A 24316-nucleotide genomic window follows, 5' to 3' on the forward strand; every position below is an offset into this window, starting at 1 on the left:
CCCCCCCCCAGGGGGGATGGCCATGCTGCAATCCCTTCTCCTCCATTCTCCTCTCGGGATCTTGGGCACATATGCACACACGCGCCCGGCGTGAGTTTAAGGCACTGGGCCCAGGACTCGAACTGCAGTCGACTACATGGGAGTCCAGCGACATAGCCATTATGCTAACCGCTGGCCCCAAACAGTATTTTAAGGCTTTTGCAAAAGTCTCTGTTGAGTTTGAGTAAATATCCTTTGTGAATTTAGCAGAATGAAGAGAAACTCCATTCCCTTCTGGCTTATAAAGTGTGGCTAACTCTGAAACTCTATATTCAGAGGACTTTCTTTAAAGAAAAGAAATTTTTGCTTTTTTAAAAAAGAATTATTTGTTTTAATTTTTATTTGTTATTATTATTTTAAAAAATTGACTAGGGGTAAGAGGGAGTTAGATAGCAAGCCACCAGGTCTGGGACTCAAACCATGATTGGTCCTATAGGACTCCAGCACCTTAACCAGCATACCACCTACCAGGCCCAGAAACTATAGCTTTTAAACACACACGCATGAGTATTGTAAAAGGCTCTTAAGAACTCTGGTCATTTGGTTTGGTTGATCAGAGCCATTCAGTGGTCTTACAGGTCACTCATTCACTCCACAAATATTTGGTGAGGGTCGACTCTGTGTCATTGAGATCTGTGTCTGTCCTTTGGCTTAAGACTACTTCAGAGTGGTCCTGTAAGGCTGAGATTATTAGAGACAGATGGGGAAAACAAAAGGTTTGCATGTGCTCCTTTAATTCACTAAAATGTGTCGGGGGGTCCTTATATAGATCCTCTTATAAAGATCCTTCAATGTCTGGACACTCAGATATTTGTTGAATGAATGCTGCATTTCCTTCACCTTCAGGAGCCTTACATTCACTTCCAGTGCTTCTGTTTTTGTTTTCTCTGGCTACTGTCCTAGTCATTTTAGTTACCCCACTATGGCTGCACCACAGCGACTCAGTCCAGCCAGCCCCAACTGTCCTGACTTAACCAGTTCTTGGCCTCTGGTGGCCTTCCCCTATTTCAGGGCTGGGCGAAAAAAAAAAAAAAAATATATATATATATCTATCAATCAATATGGAAGTCTACACCTTTTTGCTACTGTAATAAGGCTGTTCTTCTAAAATTAACTAATTAATTATTTTTAATGTGCCTTGCTCAGACATATCAGAGCAAAACATTACAGGAGAGAGCTGGAGCACTGTCCTTCTTACTTTCTCCTTGCCTAATCCCCATCCATCGCTCTGCATGGGTCTCAACAAGGTCCTTGCCAGCTGAGCTGCCTGTCTTTAGGAAGACAGTGAGACAACGATACTGACTTTTCATTATCTCCCTGTTGCTATCATTCAGCCAGCACCGACGGAGCACCAACTTCTGACTCAGGGAACACGCCAGGTCCTGAGCCTACAAAGAGCATACGGCCCCCTATCCTCAGGAATTCCTGGTCTCCTAGTGGACACAGAAGTCAAAGTTCACAGGAAAGCACACGGAGTTGTGCCAACACTGAGGAAAGCGCGTTAACGCTGCCTCGGGGTAAAAAGAGGTCAGGGCCCTCCTCACGGAGGAGAACTGTGATTCATTCTACTGGTCGGACAGCGCAGATTACAGGCATTACATTAAGGTTCTTATTTTCTCCACTTGAAAATCTACTCAACAATGGTCTTCATTTACTGTCAAAGCTGGCTTCTGTGTGATAATGCCACTAATAAGATTATGCCAACCCCTCGTTACCTCTCACCTTACACTTCATATCTGAGGGTCACAGTTCTAAACACTGGCATGGGAGTTTTCCATGGAATCTGGTTTTCATGTTTGACTGTAATTGTAAAATTGAAGATTAAAAAACAAGTTAATAGTCATTTTATCGGAGTCGAGAAGTAGCTCAGTAAAGGAAGAAATAGGAAGCAATACGTTAGGCATGTGCCGACTCTCAGGGACCTGGGAGCAGCAATGCCAAAGCTGAAGGTAACTGATGACCTGTTTTCCTCAGGGGAAGACGTGTTTACCTACCACATGGAAGGTTCCTGGGGCCTTGAGGGGTTTGAAGCCATCCACGGGTATGCACTGATCAGCATGGCCATTGCAGAAGCAGCTGCCCTTGACAATGAAATCGTAGATGGCATAGTGTGTAAAATGTTGGGGCTTTGCATTCAGGTCATTTCTCTGGCAGGGACAAGTCTGTCGTTTCAGGAGCTGCACACGGAGATTGGTGATCTTCAGCTGCTCCTGAGCTTTGGCACTGTAAGGGTTCTCCGTGTCATATGGTGGTGACAAAGCTTTAAAAATAACCTGTAAAGAGAATGAAAATATGAGCACGTATAGGACTGAGTGCAAACCCGGAATTGTTTGCCCAATGTACTCGTGGTTTGATTTATGCCTTTGTTACCTGTGAGTGATAAGAGGTTTTCAGACCTTGATCACACCCAGGGAAGAGCTGCCCAGTTATTCTAAGGAACAGAGGTGCTGCCTGCTTGATTACAGAAGACACATACATTGAAAAACCAGGTGAACCTGGACTGTCATGATGAAGGCAGCCACGCAGAGCTCTTGAAGGAAGAGTATTCTGGACAGAAGGATCAGGAATTTAAAAGGCCTCGAAGCAGACTCAAGCTTGCCTCATTAAAGGAAGAACCACAAGGTCAGTATGGCTGGAGACCAACAAATAGTCTGGCTAGAGAGGAGGACAGAGGGCAGGTGCAAGTCAAGATCAAGAGAGCCCCATCTAAGCTTTAGAGTTTTTCTAACTGTAGTGGAAACTACCAGGACATGTAGGACATTAGTGATATGATCTGCTTTACATTTTCTAAGATAACTCTCTCTTCTGTGAGAACACTGGACTATTAAGGGCAAAAATAGAATCAGAAAGATCAGTTTGGAAGCAATGAAAAAAGCCCAAATCTAGAAACTTATATTACTAAATGATATTTAACCCTTTCAAATTGAAGTCACTATCATTTCACTGTTAATACACATTTTTTGGGGGGGGTTCTCTTTTTCTAGAACTGTCTTCCAAACCTGTGGCATATTTTTGGAATATCCTTATTGGTAGTAAATATACATCTCTTGAGGATGAATTTGATTTCTGAAATTAGTCAACAGTCACTTAAAACCAAGCGAAGTGAATACAGTGGCTGATCATGTTAGTTAACAGTGCTCTGGTTAAACGCAAGGAGCAATTAAGTCATAAGACTATTATTATTGTGTAGGTTATAGATGGGTTCTAAAGGCAACTTAAAACTTTAGTTCTGAAGAGGAAACCAGGGGAAGATTCAGAGGCATGGGCTTTGGCTATTGGGAAGGCTTTGGGCATTTGTGTGAGTGTATGCTTTATAGGGGGTAATAAAAGGGGCCCTGGGATGAGGTAGTGCAAAACTTGAATGGACCTGTCAGTTGAGAGGAGCAAGGCTGGTGGAAGAGGAAATCACTGCCAGTGAAAACCAAAGAATATAAAAAAGGAATTCTAAAACATATGTTCATATGAAACAGCATTGCAAGGAGGCCAATATTAGATTAGATTTTATTAGGAAGGTTTGTAAAAAAGACTAAAGCAGAACAAAAGTCATGAATTTAAGTCACAAATTTAAAGGAAGGGATTAAAAAATCCATAGACAAGTGGAATTAAAGTATGAGATTATTTTGGTGCAAAAAAAAAAGATGAGAAATCCATTCATAGTTCTGTTCATCATGTACCTTTTCTGTGAACTTTTGGAAGACCTCCTCATATTGTGGGAGGTACAAAGTTCCCCTGAACAATTCTTAAGTATTTCGTGGCTTTTGATCATGTGCTAAAGTTCTTATTGATGAAAAATAAAAAATATTTTGATAAGCAAGTACAGTAGTATGAAACTAATTATTAAAAAAATAGGCTTTGGAAAAATTCCCATTTAGGGAGGATGTATCTAAAAGTAACTTTCCAGAAAAAAAACCTTCCTTAAGGAATACTTTGGATAGAAAAATGTCATTTTAGAAATCGGTTTTACATCAATGGTATGAAAAGGTACAGTTGATTTAACTCCGTAGGGCTACATCTCCAGGTCTGCTGGGATAGAACTGTCTTCAATGAAATATAATTTTGGGGGAAAGGAGGCAACTCAATGCTCCCTTGGCCTCCCCCAGCCTGTTCTCCATCTAGTAGCTGGAGTAATTTTCCATAAACAAAAGCTGGATCATGTCACTCCCTTGTTTAAATCCACTTCCACCCAAAGAACTTCCTTTTCCTTCAGAATAAAATGCAAAGTCCCTATGAATGACCTTGCCTGATTTTTGCTCTTAGTATTTATTACCACCTGAAAAATTATATTTGTAGTGGTTTATTGATTTACTGTCTTTTCTGTCTAGAATGTAAAGTTCTTGTGGGCAGTTACTGAAGTGTCCCAGAACAGTACCTGGCACTATTCACTAAACTTTTGTCAAGTGAATGAATTAATTCTAACATTATTCTTGGCACTCCTGTAATGGGGGAGAATTTCACATAACTTTCTTATAGAGGACCCTAAATAGATTCACACATGAATCAGAAAGTCATCAGAAGGTGAGGGGTAAACCTTGTAGGATAATAATAACAAGTAGCTGAATAATTATTTCTAGTTATTTTTGAACTTACAAAATTTAGAAAAAGAGTCGCATCTTAAACTCTAACAATATTCTGCCTTATGTATCCTCATGTAAAATAGTGAAGAACAACATATTGGAGAATCAAATTTTCTAACTAATAATATGCCACATATTTGAGAGCCAATATAGAATTTTTCCTTTAACAGCCAAAATCAGAAACTGGTTTTATGTATTGAATCATTATACAATAGCAACACTGAATTCATTGAGAATGTTACATGTTATTTTCAATATAACATCCCAAATGCTGGCTTTTCTGTTAGATATTTATGAACAATTCTCGCTGAGAGGATTTCATCAAGCTTGTTAAAAATGGAATTAAAGTACAAGATTATTCTGGTGCAAAAAGTATTTGAAATCCACACATAATTTATTCATGACACACATTTTTCAGAAAATTATTGAAGCTCCCTCATAATCTAAGTGATGCGGGGGCAAATAGGTGGCAGGGTGGTTAAGGTGTTGGACTTCCACATGGCCTACTATGGTTCGAGTCCTGTACCTGTCAGCTTGCTTTTTCATTCCCTCTCTCTCTCTCATCTCTGGTGAGTGCATATATCTTAAATTAAATAATAATAATAAATTCGTTTTTTTAATAAAAGGGACCAGCAGTTGCTGTAATGTCTATGTTGCTGGACTCCCAGGTAGTCAACTGCTATTGGAATCCCGGACCCAGTGGCTTAAACTCATGCCGGGCGCCTGTGCGAGAGTGCCCAAGATCCCAAGAGGAGAATGAAGGAGAAGGGATTGAGGTGTGGCCATCCCCCCGGGGTGGGGGGTGATTTCTCACTTTCTGTCTCTATTTGTCTCTATTTCTCTCTATCTTTCTGGTGAACACACATTCCTTATAGCAAAAACCTCTCAAAAAAAAATCTTAAAAGATATTATATATAATATTAAATATTATATACAAGCATATATTACATATAATTTTAATATATAGCCATATATTAATATATAAACATGTAATATTAATATATTAATATAAAACATAATAGGTAATATTAGTATATAATTATATATTATAGATAATATAACATATATCTATAAATGATGTGGCTGCCTCCTATTTTATCAACCACAGTGATGAAGAGACAAGAAAAAAGACCCGGAGCTAACCACATAAGTGCTCCACTAAAAGGTGTCTGGTGTACTTCTCTATGTTGTCTGCACTCTCTCCGTTCCTGAATGTTGGTGGCAGCCATCTGTCCTCTCTGCTCTTGTTGCATATTGACCCTTGACATTCACCCTAGTTCATTCCCTCCCTGCCACGTGCCCCTTAGAACTGCTCAGCACATGCAGAGCTAGAGGAAGATCTGTCAAGTTTCGGAGGAACGCAGGAGCTCCTCTGCTTCCTGTACCCAGACTGTGGAAGCTGAATGGTGGCTCTGTGCTTGGCGTGCATGACACCACAGTTGGCACACTGATATCAGCAGGGAGGGGACATCATGACCCCTGAGGCTACATGCTGGAAAGGAGACAGCAGAGTGCCACAGACACAAAAGTGAACGGGAATTGAAACCATGAAATCTTTTTTCCAGAAAGGAGACGCCTTAATCTGATACCCTGGGAAATGGATCTACCCGGCATCAGGAAACAAAGAGTGAGCCAATCCAGATGCTGCAAACTTCTGGCAGGTCGCCCTTTGGGTTCCACCCAGTTTTTCTTCAAACTTCCCCAGAAGAAGCCAGTATGGCACTACCAAATTGAAGTAAGAAAATCAAGAAAGTTCTCCATATAATATCAGCCCTTTCTGTTCTTTTTTTGTTGTTGCCATTAGAAAAAGAATTTGTCTATGAGTCCATTGCTCTTCCTCTGTTATTAGTTCTTCTTTTTCTTTTCTTTCTTTTTTTTTTTTTTTTGTTTGGTCTAATGCTAGAGTGAGGGTGTGTGTGTTTGCCTGGGAATGAGAGAGAGGACACCTCAATGGGGACTCGTCATGATACAATCCTTTTTTCCTCCATTTCTCCATGCTTTCAGGATTCAGGGCATTCACACATGTATTGGTGTGTTTTCAAGTCAGTAGGGCCAGATACCAACTGTGGTTGGCCATGTGAGTTCTGGCTCCCTTTGCAAAGTACGATTAAGAATTAATTAGAATTAGTTAGAATTAATTAATTCATTTGCCAGCCCTGTGATTGCTTCTGAGTATGTATTTCCAACAAATAAAAAAGTCAGGGATCAAACTTTTTTGACTGGGATCAAGCATATCTAGATATTTCTGGCTTGTTAGTGCTATTGGTCAGGACTTCATGATCTCATTTTTTACGCCCGGCATGAGTTTTAAGCCACCGGGTCTGGGACACGAACTGCGGTCGACTACGTGGGAGTCCAGCGACATAGCCATTACGCTAACTGCTGGTTCCCATGATCTCATTTTTTAAATTAAGAAAATTACCATGTTTTAGTGGTTAATACTAAGCTCATTGCAGAAATGTAGAAGACAATAAGTATTTATCATATGATCTACCCCAAAGACTATCAGGAATACCACTTGATAATAGCTGTCCATCTAAACTTCTATATGTATACATACATATAAAATATAATATAAACAGCTTTGTGAGTATTCCTCCAAGTTGATAAAGATACCTGTACATCAGTGGTTCTCAAAGTGTGGCTCCCTGATCAACCGTATTGGTATCCCCCCGGGAACTTGCTAGAAATGCAAATTATTGTACTCTATCCTGGTTGGGTTAAATCAGAATGTGCAATCTGGTGATTCAGATGCATAATAAAGTTTGAGAAACACTGCTACACCATGTAAAAACCTGCTTAGTAATGCATCATATGGATATGATGTAATTTATTAGGCCATCAGGCGGTCATTGTTAGGCCACTAGGTTATCTCTAACTTTTCAATGTAAGCAACTATGATGAACAACCTTGTAGCTAAAATGTGGATCTATATAAATTTCCTGAACACACTTTCCAGATGTGAAATCAATGGATCAAGTGAAATGCATAATTTAAAGAATATCTGAACTTCTGAATAAATCATGGACCCATTCTTACCTAATTTTTAGAATCTTCACATTTCTCTGGTGTTGCCTGACTTTTCTAAGCCTAGGATCCCTCAGACTTTACTGTAGGATCTGAATTATTAACTCAGGTTCTGCTTTTTTTAAATTTAGTTTTTATTAAGTTTTTACTGTAGGGCACATATGCTTGCCAGAAAGAGACAGAGAAAAGAGAGAAAGTAAAAATTATCACACATCACCCCCATGGGGGATGATCATACTACAATCCCTTCTCATTCATTCTCTTCTTCGGATTTTAGGCATGCATGCGCATGCGCTTGTCATGTTTTTCAAGCTGCTGGGTCTGAGGCTCAAACTACACAGTCAGCCATATGGGTCCAGCCATCTTAACCACCACACCACTGGCTGGCCCCAAGTTCTGCTATTTCTTCTGCCCCAGTATAATGAAGAAATCTTCAAAAAGTCCTGAATAAGTTAGAACCCACCATTTTGCCTTCTTTTCTAGAATATCTCCACCCAAAAAACAGCCTCAATAAAACAAAGAATTAGTAAAAGTAGCATTCTGTATGTCTTATAGCATATCAGAGTATCAAACAGAGTATAGATTTAAATTTAGCAAGATATCAACACAGTGGCAACAGCACAGAGATAAAGGAACCAGGTAGCAGTAACACAACTGGACCCATGTAGGAAAGGTCTTGGTTTTGAGTCCTAGGGCCTCCCTGAACACACCAGGCACTCATGTGTTTGCCTGTGACCTGGGCAGCTAAGATTGGGAGTGGATCATGGTGAAGTCCCTGAGGGGGTGTCTCTTTCTCTCAGAATAAAGGAAAGAGAAAGAAAGAAAGAAAAGGAGGAAGGGGAGAAAGAGAAAAAGAAGGAAAGAAAGAAAAGGATAGGCATAAATACAGAGCAAGCTTTAGGTATATAATAGCCAAAAAATTATTTCAGTATTGATCTCATACCTTACATATTGTTCCACACCTACGATATTTATTTGCCTACAACTCCTCAAGCCAACAGCTAAAACGAAACGTGGCTTTTGAAAATGCGATAACTAAGTTTCCTGTTGCTGCTGGCTTGAGGAATATTTCAGGTCCAAGTTGATTATCTGTTCTATGGACTCCTGTGGACCTTGTTCTTTCCATGATAGCACTTTTACACTAGTCTATTGTTACTGCCTGTTTGCTTGTCGGCATCTCTCGGTAGACAGTGCTCAGAGGGCAGGAATCTTGTTTGTCTGATTAACAGCTGTGTCCCCAGCCTGTCCCACAGTCTCTGGCACATTGTAGCATTTCATAATTACTGCCGAATGAATAAATGAATGGACTCTTTCTCCAAATATCATTTTAAAAGTAGAAGCCAAAGAGGGAGTGGGGTTTTGAAAAGTATGAAAAACATGAGAAATACATGACACACACATATGTATAAATACCTACATAAAAATATGCAATACATTTCAAAAGGACTTCATGGATTTCTTCTCTTCAAGAAGCACACAGATCTTTCACACTCTTAAGAAAAGGATTAGGCAGGCATGAGCAAACACCCAAAGAAATGCAATCATTAGATCTTTTCCCACAGTTTTTGGTTTAATTTTCTTATTTGCCAAAAATGGAAGCTTCAGGAAAATAATCACATTTGTTTCTTGATGATTTTTGAAAATATAGACATCTTCATGTTCTCAAAGAAGCAATTTTTTCTATCAATTATTTTCCCCATTGTTTTTCTATTTCATAGGTTTCTGCTTTGTCTTTGTTTACTTTCTCTGTTCACTTTGGGTTTAATTTGCTCTTTTACTTGTTCCTTGTTTTTTTTTTTTTTTTTTTTAGGTTTCTTTCTTTCTTTCTTTTTGTTTCTGTTTTTGTCATAGGGCGCATGTGCTTGTCGGAGAGAGGCAGAGGCAGAGAGAGCAAGAGAAAGAAAGAAATCATCCCCTAAGGGGGAGGGCCATGCCACAATCTCTTCTCCTCCATTCTCCTCTTGGGATTTTGGGTACACATGCATATGCACCTGGCACTATTTTCAAGCCGATGGGTCCAAGACTTAAACCATGGTCAGCCATGTAGGAGTTCAGCACCTTAACCACTATGCCACCCACTGGTCTCTCTCTTTTACTAGTTTCTTAAAGTGGAAATTTAGATAATTGATTTGAGACCTTTCTTTTTCTGTAAGTACTTCTTTGTTGCATCCCACAAAATTTGATATGCTGTATTTTCATTTTCATTCAGCTCAAAATATTTTCTAATTTTCCTTTTGATTTCTTCTTTGACCCATATATATGTTGTTTGACCCAAAAGTATGTTGTTTAATTTCAAAACATTTGGAGATTTCACAGAGGCCTTCCCAGAATTGGTTTCTAATTTAATTCTACAGTGGTCAGAGAACATACTTTGTTATGATACAAATCATTTTGCATTTACTGATACTTGTTTTATGGCCCAGAATGTGGTCTATCTTGCTAAATGCTCCATGTGTTCTTGAAAAGAAATGAAATCTGTGATGATGCATCTATTTCTTCTCACAATTTGCTTCATGTATTTCAAAGCCCTGTTATTGACTGGATAAACATTCAGGATTGTTATGTCTTCTTGATGAATTGACTCATTTATCAGTATGAAACATCCCTCTTTTTCCCTGATAATAGCCTTTGATCTAAACTCTACTTTGACTGATACTATTAATAATACAATGACTCAAACTTTCTTCTGAAATGTTAGTATGGTATATCTTTTTCTATCCTTTTCCTTTTAACTTAGCTATGTCTTTATATTTAAAGTGGTGAGTTTTTTTGTTTGTAGGCAGCATAGTTGATCTTTTTAAAAATCGTATCCAGTCTGATTGTCTATGCCTTTAATTACACCTTTTGCATTTAATGTATTTTTTTTTTTTTTGGAGAGATTTTCACTGTAGGGCGCGTGCGCTCGCCAGACAGACAGAGAGAGACATAGAGACAGAAAGCGAGAAATCACCCCCCAGGGGGGATGGTCACGCCGCAATCCCTTCTCCTCCATTCTCCTCTTGGGATCTTGGGCACGCACGCACATGCGCCCGGCGTGAGTTTTAAGCCACCAGGTCCGGGACACGAACCGCGGTCGACTACGTGGGAGTCCAGCGACATAGCCATTACGCTTACTGCTGGTTCCCGCATTTAATGTATTTTGATATGGTTGTATTTAATCTATTATTTTCTGTTTGTTTTATATTGTTTCAATCTTTGTTTTCTTTTCTTTTTGATTATTTTTGGATCTCATTTATCTCCTTAATTAGTTTTATAAACTTTTTACTTAATAATAGTTAAAAACTACTGTATGATTAATAAACTTTTTATTAGTTATATCCCTGTTTTTAATAGTGGTTACTTAAGATTTACAGTATAACTTTAAAAAAAAAAGAATTATTTATTTATTTAATTTTATTTGTTATTATTATTTTTTTAATTTGGTCAGAGAGAGAACAAAAAAGTGAGAAAGCAAGTCACCAGGTCAGAGTGACTACTACTACTCTAACTGCAGTTGGTCATGTGGGAGTCCAGCACCCTAACCACCATGCCACCTGCAGGCCCCTCTTTTAATATTCCAGAGAGTCCATGTATGCATGAAAGACAGGAGAGTCAGAGAGAGAGAACACTTCAGTGGGGTCTGGTCATGCTGTAATCCATTTTCCTCCTTTCATCCTATCAGAATCCTGGGCATGTGCGTATATGTGCCCTGCATGTTTTTCAAGCCACCAGGCCTGGGATTTGAACTATGGTCAGCCATGTAGGATCCAGTTCCGTCCACATTGTGCTGACTACTGCATTATGGGGCCGGTCCTATATTATAAATTTTTAACTTAATACAGTCTACCTTTAGGTCACATTTACCAGAATGCATATAAGAAATTTACAACTGTTTACTCTCACTCCCTTCTTTGTGCTGTTGTCATCACATATTTTACATATATATCTTGAATACATATATTCACATATATATATATATATATATATATATATATACAGGTCCAGGACTTGAACTGTCATTGGCCATATGGGAGTCCAGTGCCCTTAACTACCGCACCACTTGCCAGTCCTGATATTTTCTTTAAAAATTCAAGTATCTTTTTTTTTTTTTTAAGAGAGACTTTTGCTATAGGGCATGTGTACTAACTAGCTGGAGAGACAGAGAGAGACAGAGAAACAGAAAGCGAGAAACCATGCCCTAGAGGAGATGGCCACACTGCAATCCCTTCTCCTGTTAGGATATTGAGCATGCACACATACACGCCTGGTGTGAGTTTCAAGTCACCTGATCTGGGACTTGAACCACAGCTGGCCACATGGGAGTCCAGTGACGTAAACATTATGCCATCTATTGGTCCCAAAAGTCAATTATTTTCAAAAAGATCTTTTAAAAAGATAAAAACATTTTACGTGTCCCCAAATATTTCCCCATCATTTTGATTATCTTTATTTCTTTTGAGAATATCTAGATATCCATTTGAGAATATTTTCCTTCTATGTGAAGACTTCCTTTAGCATCGCCTATAATAAATGTCTGGTAGTGATAAACTTTTGGGAAAACTTGTCAATGTCTGAAAAGTCTTTATTTAATCTTCATTTTTGTAAGATAGTTTAGTTGGGTACAAAATTCTCTTTTGATAATTTATTTTTTCTTTCAGCGCTTTAAGATTTCTGTGAAAAAATCCTGGCTTGCATTGCTTCTGACAAAAGTCTTTGTCACTTTCATATTTGTTCCTCTCTGCATAAGGTGCTATTTTTCTCCTTCAGGCTACTCCACAATTTTCTCTTTAATACTGGTTTTTAACCAATTTGATTATGACATGCCTTGGCATACTTTTGTTCTTGTTTTGTTTTCCCTGTTTAAGGTTTGTTACAGTTATAGTCAAATTTTTAAAAATTCCATCCATTATTTCTTAAATTTTTTTCTGTTCCTCTCTTTTTTTTTTTCGTGGACTCCAAATATACATATATTAAATTGCTTAAACTTTGGCCCACAGCTCACTGACACTGTGATTATTTCTTTTTCTGTATTCTTCTTTCTGTGTTTCATATGTGATTGTTTCTATTACTATAAATAGCACTTCACTAATCTTTTCTTCTCATTGTCTAGTGTACTAATATTCATCTCAGACACCAAAATTTTTGATAATGAACATTCAACTAGGGCTTGGGGTACTTTTTTCATATCTCTGCTTAATGTGACCAGCTTTCTTCCACCTTTTAAACATAAAGAATGCAGTTATCATAACTATTTTAAAGTCTTCAGTACTAAGTCTATCATTTGTGTCATTTCTGGGTCTGTTTCTATTGATTTTTTTCCCTCATTTATGAGTTGCATTTTTCTTCTTTTCCACATCTTGATTAACTACTAAACATTGTTCACTTTGTCTTGTTGGATGCTGGATATTTTTATATTTTAAGCTTTTTTCCTGGGTTGCAGTTAAATTACTTAGAGATGCTGGATTCTCTTGAGACTTGTCTTCTAAGTTTCATTAGGTAGGACCAGTGCATTCTTTAGCATAGAGCTAATTCTGTCCCTCTTCTTAGGTGATACAGTCTAATTACCCTAACTATGAATTACAAGGTTTTTCACGCTAGCTGACTATTCCTGGTCCTGCATAACCTCTGGGATTGTATCTGTCCTTTACGGTGGTTCTTTCTCTGGCCTCAGGTAGTTTTCTTACATATACATGTTGGTAAGTGCTCAGGTAGATGCTTGAGAGGAGCCATCTGCAAATCTCTAAAAGTCTCTCTCAGTATTGTGCTCTCCTCTCTAAAATTATGCCTTAAAAACTCTACCTTAGTCTCCCCAGACTCTCAGGTCCTTACTTATCCATGAGACTCCACCTAAGTTTCTCCTCTCTCTTCTGGAGCCTGGATGTTGTCTCTAGGCAGTAAACTGACACAATCACAGTACTCAACAAATTGGCTTCCTCTTTCTCAGAGATCACTGTCCTCTGCTACCCGATATCCAATATCTAAAAACTGTTGTCTCATATGTGTTTGCTTAATTTCTTTCTTGTTTTAGATAGGAAGGTGAATCTGGTACTTCTTACCCTCTCCTGGCTGAAAGGTGAAGACTAAAAACCCGAGCAACTTGACTCCTAAAATACTTTATACTCCTATGAAACTGTACATAGACTAAACCCTTATTTTTGTATACAAACAGATAGAAATGACATATTAGAAGTTTTGTAATAAAGCTAGAGGTATGGTTACATTTGGTAGATAAAAAGGCATGAAAAACAAATGAGTTTTCTTACTCATTTGTTTAGCTTAGGCATACCAAACTAAGAAATATGAAAAATAATGCATAACAATAAGCATCTAAACAAGTTTTAAAAATAATTCTGTATCTTCCAAATTATTATCTTTTTATTCTTTTTTCTTTAGATTTTTGCCATAGGATACATGCACTCACCAGAGAAAGACAGAGAGAAAGTGAGAAATCACTCCCCGGGGGAGGGGGGGGGAATGGCCACACCACAATCCCTTCTCCATTCTCCTTTAGGATTTGGGCACACATACACATGTTCCAGGCATGATTTTCAAGCCTCTGAGTCTGGGGCTTGAGTTGTGGTTGGCCAAGTGAGAGTCAATGTCTTAATATACCAAGCCACTGCAGGCCCCAGTGATCTCTATCTTTAATAGAAAGATAAAACCCTCATCTTATCTTTTTAAGTAATGTATGATACCTTTATAATCCTCTACTTTACGTTTTTGTTTTATGTTATATTATGTTTTTATGCATCTTGATATTCCCAGTATCTAATATAATGTCTTATAAATCCTAGATAATACTTACTGAATGAATAAGTCTACATAGAATGTTAACACAGGTTTATTTGAATTTTATGATATCAGAGTAATAACAAAAATGTAATAACATTTTATTTATATAATGTATATGTTAATTTATAAGAGAAAATACTATGTATAATCTCATGATAGACTAATATTTTACAGAGTATCTTACTTGTGTACTACATCTTCTTTGACATGACTAGGAAAGTTTTACTTTAGAGAAAATATGGATTCAGTATTAAACAACATAAATCAATACTAGCCAATTGCTGTGTTTAAATAAATTTTCAGTATAAATTTACACTAACTACAGGAATGCGTACAAAGTATCTAGGGAGAAATCTATAGAACTTTTGCCTAATGCAATACAATGACAAGACAAATCACCTTCGTAATAAAAACTACATCTATGTAGGAAAAATAGTCCTACTTCACCACTACTTCATATAAGCCTGGTTAAATAGCCTCTACCTTGAGGAACCTTTCCAGTTGTATTATAAAGACATCATTTTATCATTGGTTGTTTACTAGTCGTTCCCAAACAGCCTCTGGTTAAGTCAGTTGAATCTTGTTACCACTCAACGACAATTGTTCAGATTATTGTTAGGTTGACAACACTCCTAAAACCTAAACACAGGGACTGACATAATTGTCTCTGTTTCCCCTGTTTTTCAAGCTACCTGAAAACTCACATCCCTCCTACTTTTCAGGTTCCCAAAATGTACGTGACTCACATATCCCAGCTTTTGTACTGTCACCTCACCATGGCAAGGAAAGTTAGTCTACACTTCCAATGACTTCGAAAGCCAGTTGCTGGCAACACTTCCTTTTAAGTCTTCAGTATCTGAGTTGAAAAACTCTAAGAGCATACGTTATGTGAGCTGCACTCTAGTTATGTTCTGAAGCAGGATTTCTGCTTTCATGGACAGGTGCCCTTTTCAAAAACATGTGACGCTTCGGACTTTTAAAGGGCTGTGGTGTGGGCGTTCTGGTTTCATGGCAAGAGAAGGCTGGGTGAGAAGAAGATAGCATAATTGGCATGTGGGCGACCGAGGCCCTGCAGCTGGCTGGTTTAATTTTAGAACATTTGTCCTTGACCTCACCACTTTAAGTGAAGCACCTCCTTGTCTTAGGGAAGTGTGTCTGTCTTTTGGGCAGTGCCAAACCCTTTTGCTTACACTCCGGAGCACGAGGCACCCTGTTTCATCAGATAGTCCAGCTTTGAAAGTGGGAAAGTCTTATCTTCTGAGATAGGACCATATAACCCAAGAAAGCCCTCAGTAGAGCAAGCTGAGGAATGCGGTGCACTCAAGTGACTTTCTTGTACGATAATAACCTCAATTTGTAAGTACACAAAAGCCTCTTTGCATGTTTCGAGGGCATATTTACAGTTGGAGAGTGATGGAGAGGCAGCGTCTTAAATATCTTCGGGGGAAGGGAAATGACAGAACCGCAAGGAAGAGCAAGAATCAAGACAGAAGGCCAAAATAAAAACAAAGATTGAGGCTCAAAAGAAGTGTTTAAAATTCCCCAATCCGCATGGAATCCTGGCTTCTTCTGTGCCCTCAGTACTGGTGTCAAAGGATTTGAGTGTCAGAGAGTCCTCAGGAATCAATGATCTGATCCAAAGAGAAGAAACTAAGGCTCAAAATGATGCAAGTGACTTGCCAAAGGTCAGACAATGGGTTAGTGATGGAGTTAAGATGAAGGCCCAGTTTCTTAACCTTCCATCTAAGGAGTATTTTCACTATATCCCAATTTATACTTGTTTTGCAGTAACCATTCCTGGATTAAAGTTAAACTTACAATATGGGATAAAAAAATATTTTTTATGATTTATCACACCACTTGGGCTCCTAACAGAGAATGGGACTAATTGTACCCTTCGAGAAAGAAATGCTGTCAGTTCCTTGTTGGTTCACAGGGACGTAGTGGAGAGTTTTTAAAAAGGCATTGATGCAGAAATGCCTTGGAGAAAACAGTCACTACTCTTCAGAAATAAAATTGATCAGTGCCTAGCCTGTTATTATGGACCCGCTTTGATTTTGCCAGTCTCTCCTCTTCAGATCTGAGCCCTATCCATGAATGCAGCTGCGTGGCTAAGATTCATCCACAGGCTCTCAGAGGCTGTTCGTCTGCCTGGGTAACCTCCCAATACAGATCACCTGTTTCCTATCACCACACTTGGCTCTAGAAGACCCTTCTACTTCATCTCAAGGAGTCACTGATACCTTGTTTGCCTGGAAATGACAGGTCTGGTCGCCCTGCTTTCCCAGCTCCCAACTCTTACCACTCTTTTTGTACCCAACTCTACACTCCAGCCACTCTGAACACTTTTCCATCCAAGAACACTCCAGGATCTTGCTCCTTTCCCAGCTGTTGTCCATGCTATTCCCCCTGCGTGGGACACAGTTCACATGTCTCTCAATACCACCCACTGTTCCGCCCCCTCACTTGGCCAATGTATGCCTGTCTTTTCAGGGTCATCTTAGATATCACTTTGTTCAGGAAGATTTCTTCACCATCCCTCTCCACGGCAAGGCTAGATTAGATGTCCCTCCTATGTGCTCCTTCAAGCACCTGTTATTCCTTCTAGTTATAGAATTTGCCATGTTTATTTTTTAATTTTTTTTTCAGTTATTTCTTCTATGAGTAAGAGAGGCAGACGGAGAAAGACAGGCACTCCCAAAAGGGTCTTGATGTTATAATCCACCCCCAGCCTCAGCTAGTCCTGACCATGGGCATGTTTGTGCCCAGTGTACATGAGGAGGTCTTTGGATATGAACTCAGAACCGTACCAGGTGGGGCAACCTTGCAGAATGTCACATTTTGCACCCCCATCTGACTCTATTTTTAAATGTATTTAATTGCTTGTATAGAAGACCTTGTCTGCTTACTCACCGGTGTGTAGCCAATTCTTGGCATATATAAGAGTTAACGTACATTTGTTGAAAACTCATACTCACACTTAGTAATGACTTACATTTTATGGAATGCTTTCTTTAAAAAGAAAAATGTTTTGGGCCACAGATGGCATGGTGGTTAAGGCACTGGGCTCCCATATGGCTGACCATGGTTCATGTCCCAGACCTAGAGGTTTTCTCTCTCTCTCTCTCGCTGGTGAGCTCATGTACCCTATAGCAAATTGAAAAAATTAATAACTACTTAAATAAAATTAAACAAATAATTATTTTTTTAAAAAAGTTTGTTTCTTTTATGAGCTAGAGAGAGAAAAAGACAGGCACCCCAACAGGGTCTTAACATGATCCACCCCCAGCTTCAGTCAACCCCCAGTCATGGGCGTGCACGTGCTGGATGTCCAGAAAGGCCTCAGGAGGTGTACCCAGAACGCCCCCAAGTGGGTATGCCTCACAGAGCATCGCATTACTGCTGTACTGCCATCTGATCCCTGCTTTCATTTTTATCTGCTTTCATCTTTACAGTAAACCTATCATGTGGTATTGTTCAATCCCATTTTTCAGATATAGAAACTCTGGGAAAGTGCTAGTTAACTTGTCTAAGGTCACCTTGCTTGTAAGTGGGAGAACCAGCATTTGAACCCAGGTTGCTGGAGTCCAAATTCAGTGCTGTTAGCATTATAGCACAGCTGACTTTGTTTGGTTATAGAATAATTGAAGGAATTGAGCAAGGAGTCCGAGGAGTGAAATGACCAGAGCTTTCCTCTGGGAGAACTGCTATGGCAAAGAGAAGAGCCTGAACCATGGCAGAGGCAGTGAGAGGAAGAGCAGAGCATTGTAGGGAGAACAGCCACATGTGAGAGGCAAAGAAATGAGTGTCAGAACAAAAACTAAAAGTAAACGCTAGGGGCCAGCAAGTGGTGTAGTGAAGGTGCAAAGGGCCAGAAGGTGGTGTAGCGGTTAAGGTACTGGACTCCCACATGGGGGACTGGTGTTTGAGTCCTGGACCTGTGGCTTAAAACACTCTGAGCATGTGTGCATGCATGTTCAAAATCCCAAGAGGGGAATGGAGGAGAAGGGACTGCAGCATGGCTATGCCCCCAGAGGGTGATTTATTCCTTTCTATTTTCGCCTCTCTCTGTCTCTCCAGTAAGTGGCCCCACCCAATGGCCTCCCCCCCCAAAAAAAAAGTGAATAAGGGGGAACTACTGTTCTAGGCCAACTAATGTGTTTGGGGCCAGCAGGTGGCGTAGTGATAGAGGTGCTGGACTCCCACATGGCCAACTGCGGTTCAAGACCTGGACCTGGCAGCTTGCTTTTTCACTTTCTCTTTCTCTTTCTCTTTCTGTTTCTCTCTGGTCAAATTCAAATAATAATAATAAATAAAGTCCTGGACCTTGTGGCTTGTTTTCTCAGTCATGGACCTTGTGTCTTGTTTTCTCACTTTCCCTCTCTCTCTCTCTCTCTCTCTTTCTGTCTCTCTCCGATGAGCATGAAAAGAAATAATAATAATAATAATGAATAAAATTATGATTACAGGTCCGAAGGAAGGAGAAGAGCCAGAAATAATCCAAGAAAGGATCAGTGAGTAATGTAGAAATATAACGAAAATTCATTATTTTAGGAATCCAAGGAAGTCACAATACAAAGAAAGAAAATGTAATTAACAATGGCAAATGCCATTCGGAAGGCAAGGGCAAAAACCTTACTGGGCTTGGCTGGGTTACAGAAGATTTTTGACAGCGTAGATGGAATAAGGGACCATTTGTAAAGATCCAGGAAAGAATATGGGACAAGGAAATGAAGTAAGAAAGAAGTGATTGAAGAATGTTGGCAGTTTGTTTATTCATTCATCAGTTGAGAGATATTTGGGCTGATTACAGATTTTGGCTATTACGAATGAAAGTACTGTGAACATTCACATAGAAGTCATCATGAAAACATAAGTTATTTTTCAAGAGTACTTAAGAAGAATTGCTAGGTGGTGTGGTAAGTGCATGTTTATAAGGACCTGCCGAACTATTTCCTAAAGTACTCTTGCATTTCTATTAGCAATGTATTAACATAAAGAAAGTTTTAGTTACTACACATCATCACTGATGCTTGGTATTGGCAATCTTCTTGTTTTTTAGAGAGAGAGAGAGACTTTTGCTATAGGGCACGTGCACTCACCAGAGACAGAAAGCAAGAAATCACTGGATGCGGTGGGGAAGAGGGTATGGGCCACACTGCAGTCCCTTCTCTGTTCTCCTCTCTGGATTTTGGGTTTGCACGCACATGCCCCCAGCATGAATTTTAAGCTGTGGGGTCCAGTACTCAAACCATGGTCTACTACATGGGAGTCCAGCTATCTGCTGGTCCAAAGTCTACCTAATTCTATCTACATTTTTATAAACACATAATTCTCTTTTTATCCTCCTGTTTAAGAGAAAGACAACTCTTAATCATAATGAACCAAATGCCCGTGAACTTCCTCATTGGGGCAAAAGCCATTTTTTTTTATGTTAAAGGCATGAAAATATCTTTGTCTATCTCTCAATTAATCTTCTTTATAAAAATACCTATATCTGCATTTATATACGTGATGTATATATACATAGGATATTAAAAATAGACACTTTCGTTGAGGAGGTCCCACATAAAACCACAGGTAACAATTAGTTTGACACTAAAATTCGCTTTCCTGTTGAGCCTGTGCGTGCCTAGCAAGGTGTCGTCATAATGCAAACTTACACTGGAATATGCTTTGAACTTTTCATTCAAGAGACTTTATCAGGAGCAACCAAAATGTCTTGATTAGGGTTTTGAAAAAAAAAAAATCAGGCTTTAAACACTGTTGCCCCGATGGGGAGCTCCTGGCTACCAAATAAATAGATTTCAAAGGAACCTCCAACTTGCCCTAAGCACAGACAAATATTTGCTGTTCGCATAGTACCAGGTAGGCTAGGCCACTTTGTCCTTCACTTGTAGAAGACCTTGAGACGTATTCGTCACCACCATGAAAAGTTTTCTCAGTAGAGACGAACATCACATGTATTTTTTTCACTAAGCTCCAGTCTAATGTTTGAGGATTAGTGCCAAGAGTTGAATTAAGGAGGAGAACCAAAAGCTAAACTAGAAAAGACTTCCAGAAATAGGATCAGCAATTGTCTTACAAAAGGAAAAAGCAGATAGTATTTTTTCTACTTTTCCTATATATACTATAGCATGATCAGTTCAACTTAATGAGACTAATTTATGTGATTCAGAAAGACAGAAAACAGAATATACTAGAAAACTAGGCTAGGTTTTCTTCTGCTCACAGAGGAGAGGTTTAAAATAGGATTGCTGGAAGTTCAGAATTTTTCAGAATGTTTAAGCCATTGGGCTTCCAAAGTAAGAATGCTCACAATTGAAAGGGAAACAGGTCAACAAATTAAATCCCATTTCAGATTCTAAATGTTCCTTTGTTATACATTGAGACGATAAAGAGACATGGCAAACCTGGACAGATTGCAAACTGGGCTAATATAAATTCTGATTGTGTCTCCCATTACCAGTGTCTTTTTTGTTTGTTTGTTTAATTTGCTATAGGATAGGTGCGCTCACCAGAAACATAGAGGGGAAAGGAGAAAGCACCCCCAATGGGAGATGGCCATGCTACAATCCCATCTTCTCCATTCTCCTCTTGGGATTTTGGGCATGCACGCACACGTGCCTGGCATGCTTTTTAAGCCAGTGGGTCCAGGACTCGAACTGCACAATTGGCTGTGTGCGATTCAGACACCTTAGCCACCATGCCACTAGCTGGCCCAATTATTCAATGATGACAAAACCATGATTAAGTAAGAATTCCCAGGTCTCTGTGACATTAATCTTTTTAATAAAGGAATCTTTTGTTCATTAATTCAACCATTCCTTATTAAGGAAATACTTGGTATCAGACACTGTGCTAGGTACTCTGGATACTAAATAAATAAGAAAATTAATAATGCATAAGATTTCAGTTGTCCCCTAATTCTTGAAAATTGAGCTCTATCAAAAGTGGTAGATTCAGGACCAGCAGTTGGCATAATGGTTATGTTGCTGGACTCCCATGTAGTCGACCATGGTTTGAGTCCCAGACCCAGTGGCTTAAACAACTCACACCAGGTGCATGTGCGTGCATGCCCAAGATCCGGAGAGGAGAATGGAGGAGGAGGGATTGTGGTGTAGCCATCCCCCCCCAGAGGTGTGTGTGCGTGTGTGATTTCTCACTTTCTGTCTCTCTGTCTCTCTCTGTCTTTCTGGTGGGTACACATGCCCTATAGCAAAAACCTCTCCGGAAAAAAAAAACCCTCCCGGAAAAAAAAAAAAAAGTGGTAGGCTCTGCAGGTGGTGCGGTGGTTAAGGAGCTGGATCCCACAGGGGGGGTGGTTTGAATCCTGGAACTGGCAGCTGAAAAGCATGGAGGGCAAGTGTGTGTGCACATACAAAATTCTGAGAAGAGAATTGGAGAGAAGGGGTTGCAGTGTGACCATCCCCACAGGGGGGTAATTTTTTTCACTTTCTCTCCCCCTCTTCCGTGAGTGCTCCCACCCTGTGGCAAAACTTTGGGGAAAAATGGTGTTAGAAAAAATGTTCAAAGATTTTTTTCTTTCTTTTATTTGTTTTTTAAATGTGTGCTTTTTTTTTTTTTACATTCAACCATTGTGTATCACTACAGCATACCAAATGAATTTCCCCATCATGAATACACTGTATATTGGCTCAGTCAAAGTTATTACCGTACACATTATCATCCACAGATACTTTTCCATTTTTGTGTCCCTTACATGTTTTGCTTCTTTCTTTTCCCCCTTAATTCCCTCCTTCTCACCCTCCCCCATCTCCCACCCTCCTCCTGCACTGTGTCTAGTATTTTTAAGAATCAGAAGAGAGCATAAAGCCATTTAATCCCAATGTTTCAGAGCAGGAAGTTTCTCTGTAATAGCTGGTACCCGTCTGCTCTCTACTTGAGCCTACACCCTCAGCAGGCAGCAAGTTTCATCTCTGTATAGTTCTAATAATCAAAAGTTCTTCTGTGTGAAGCTATGCTTTGGCCTTCGAACCGTCTTATTTTTAAAAGTTTTTATTTTATTTACTTCTTCATCTATTTTGAGAGCGCGAGAACCACAGTCAACAGCGTCTTTATGCCATGATGTACCCCGAGCCTCAGCCAGCTAGGATCATGGGCACGCACGTGTGCCCTGTGTACACGAGAAGACCTCGGGGCATGAACCCAGTTCCTCTGCACATGGTTTCAGCCTTGCAGTGTCATGTTACTGCTCTGCTCCCAGGGCTGGCCTGTCCGCTGTAACTTCTAATATGGTCTTGGAGCTATACAAAATAAGTCTGTTTTATCTTTAATAAGAAATCCTTCAAATATTTAAGGGCAACTATCAACTTAAGTTTCATTCTTCAGGTAGAATATCTGCAGTGGCTCAAATAACATAGTTCCTAGACCATTTATCATTGTGACTGAATAGCAAATAATTTCTGTTTTATTATATACATAAGCTGCCAATGACAATATTTTCTAGACAGTTTCCCTCTATGATCTCAAGCAATGTCCAACTTCTATTTCTAAGTATTCTTTTCTCCAATTTTGTTTCTATTAAAAAAAATTTTTTTAAGTTGTCGTATGTGTACTCACTAGAGAAGAGAGACAGAGAGATACAGAGAGAGAGAAAGTGAGAACTCATCCCCCAGGGCTACTCCTAACCCTTCTCTTTTGTTATCCTCTTGGAATTTTGGGCATGCACGCACACATGCCTGGAGTGAATTTCAAGTCTCTGGGTCTGGGACTCAAACCGCGGTCAGCCATGTGGGAGTCCAGTGCCTTAATCACCACAACACCTGCTGGCCCCAATATTATTTTTTAAATGCAAGTGAATTTCAAAGGCTTTTTCTTAACCCAATCAATATTCAGATTTTAAAAGACCTATAGCACTTTCAATACCACAGTTTGGGAAGAAATGGAATTGACCCAGTGGAGACAGTGGCAGAGAGAGGGAAAGGTGAGATCTGTGTGAGACATAATGTTATGTGGCTCTTGAGCATGCCCCTCCAACGGGGGTAAGACAGGGCTGCAAGACTGAAATTTCAAGGTCGTTATTTTGGGCTTTGGGAAGAGGGAGGGGAGGATCACTTCCACATCTCAGTTAGAGTGCTATAATATTAGCTGCATATTTCCATAAGACTTGCCATTGCATTAGTTAGTGCATGAGAAAATAATATTTCTGGTTAGATGCCAGCTAAACTGACAGGCAGACTAGCTCAGAAGGTGGGGTGCTAAAGGAGGAGGGGGTGGGGAAGTTGCAGCAGTTACATGTAGTAGTTATGTGTGAAACAGAGCAGTGGCTGCTGAAGTGATGAAGGTGACTGGCTGGAAAGTGACCAGAAGACGGAAAAGGCCTTTGAGGACAACAGCACCAGGGGCCAGCCCCATAGGTAACACAGCCTGCTGGCTGCACTCACCACACCCGCTTGGCCATGGAGAAGTAGCTTTTTACTAAGTGGGCTTTTAAAGAGGGAGAGCGAGAAAGCAGCAAAAATAATATATCACAGAACTCTTGGTTGTCAATTTCCACATGTGCCCAATGCATGTTCCATAATGTTCTGGGAAAATGGGTGTGTGAGAGAGTTCTGGTTGCAGGATTTCAAACTGATTATCTTTTAAACATGTCCGAACTCCTGGACTAATGTGAGTGGTACCTTAAGAGTGATTTTCAAAAGCATATTATTTTAAAAGTCCATTCATCTTAATAGCAAAACTGCTGCATAAAATCACAAACAGTATCTATCCTTAACAAGTGAATAAAGACTAGTTCACAAGCAACAAAAATCCTGAGAGGAGAAAGGAGGAGAGGGATTGCAGCGTGGCCATCCTTCCTAGGGGGTGATTTCTTACTTGTCTCTCTCTGTCTCTCTGGTGAGCACACACACCCTATAGCAAAAAATCAACCCCCCCCCCAC

At 39.6% G+C, this 24316-nt stretch overlaps 1 protein-coding gene across 4 annotated transcripts in view; it reads right to left on the reverse strand.

Moving 5' to 3' along the window:
* Window positions 1–24316, reverse strand: part of NTN4 (netrin 4) — a 136777-nt gene that overhangs the window by 72348 nt on the left and 40113 nt on the right. For all 4 annotated transcript variants that reach the window (XM_027774354.1, XM_006154874.3, XM_027774352.1 and 1 more), the window contains one exon: window positions 2034–2312. In XM_027774354.1, the coding sequence (XP_027630155.1) occupies window positions 2034–2312 (279 nt within the window). The remainder of the gene's footprint in view (window positions 1–2033; window positions 2313–24316) is intronic.

This window comes from Tupaia chinensis, unplaced genomic scaffold (genome assembly GCF_000334495.1).
Source record: "Tupaia chinensis unplaced genomic scaffold, TupChi_1.0 Scaffold000423_1, whole genome shotgun sequence".
Classification (NCBI taxonomy): Eukaryota; Metazoa; Chordata; class Mammalia; order Scandentia; family Tupaiidae; genus Tupaia; species Tupaia belangeri.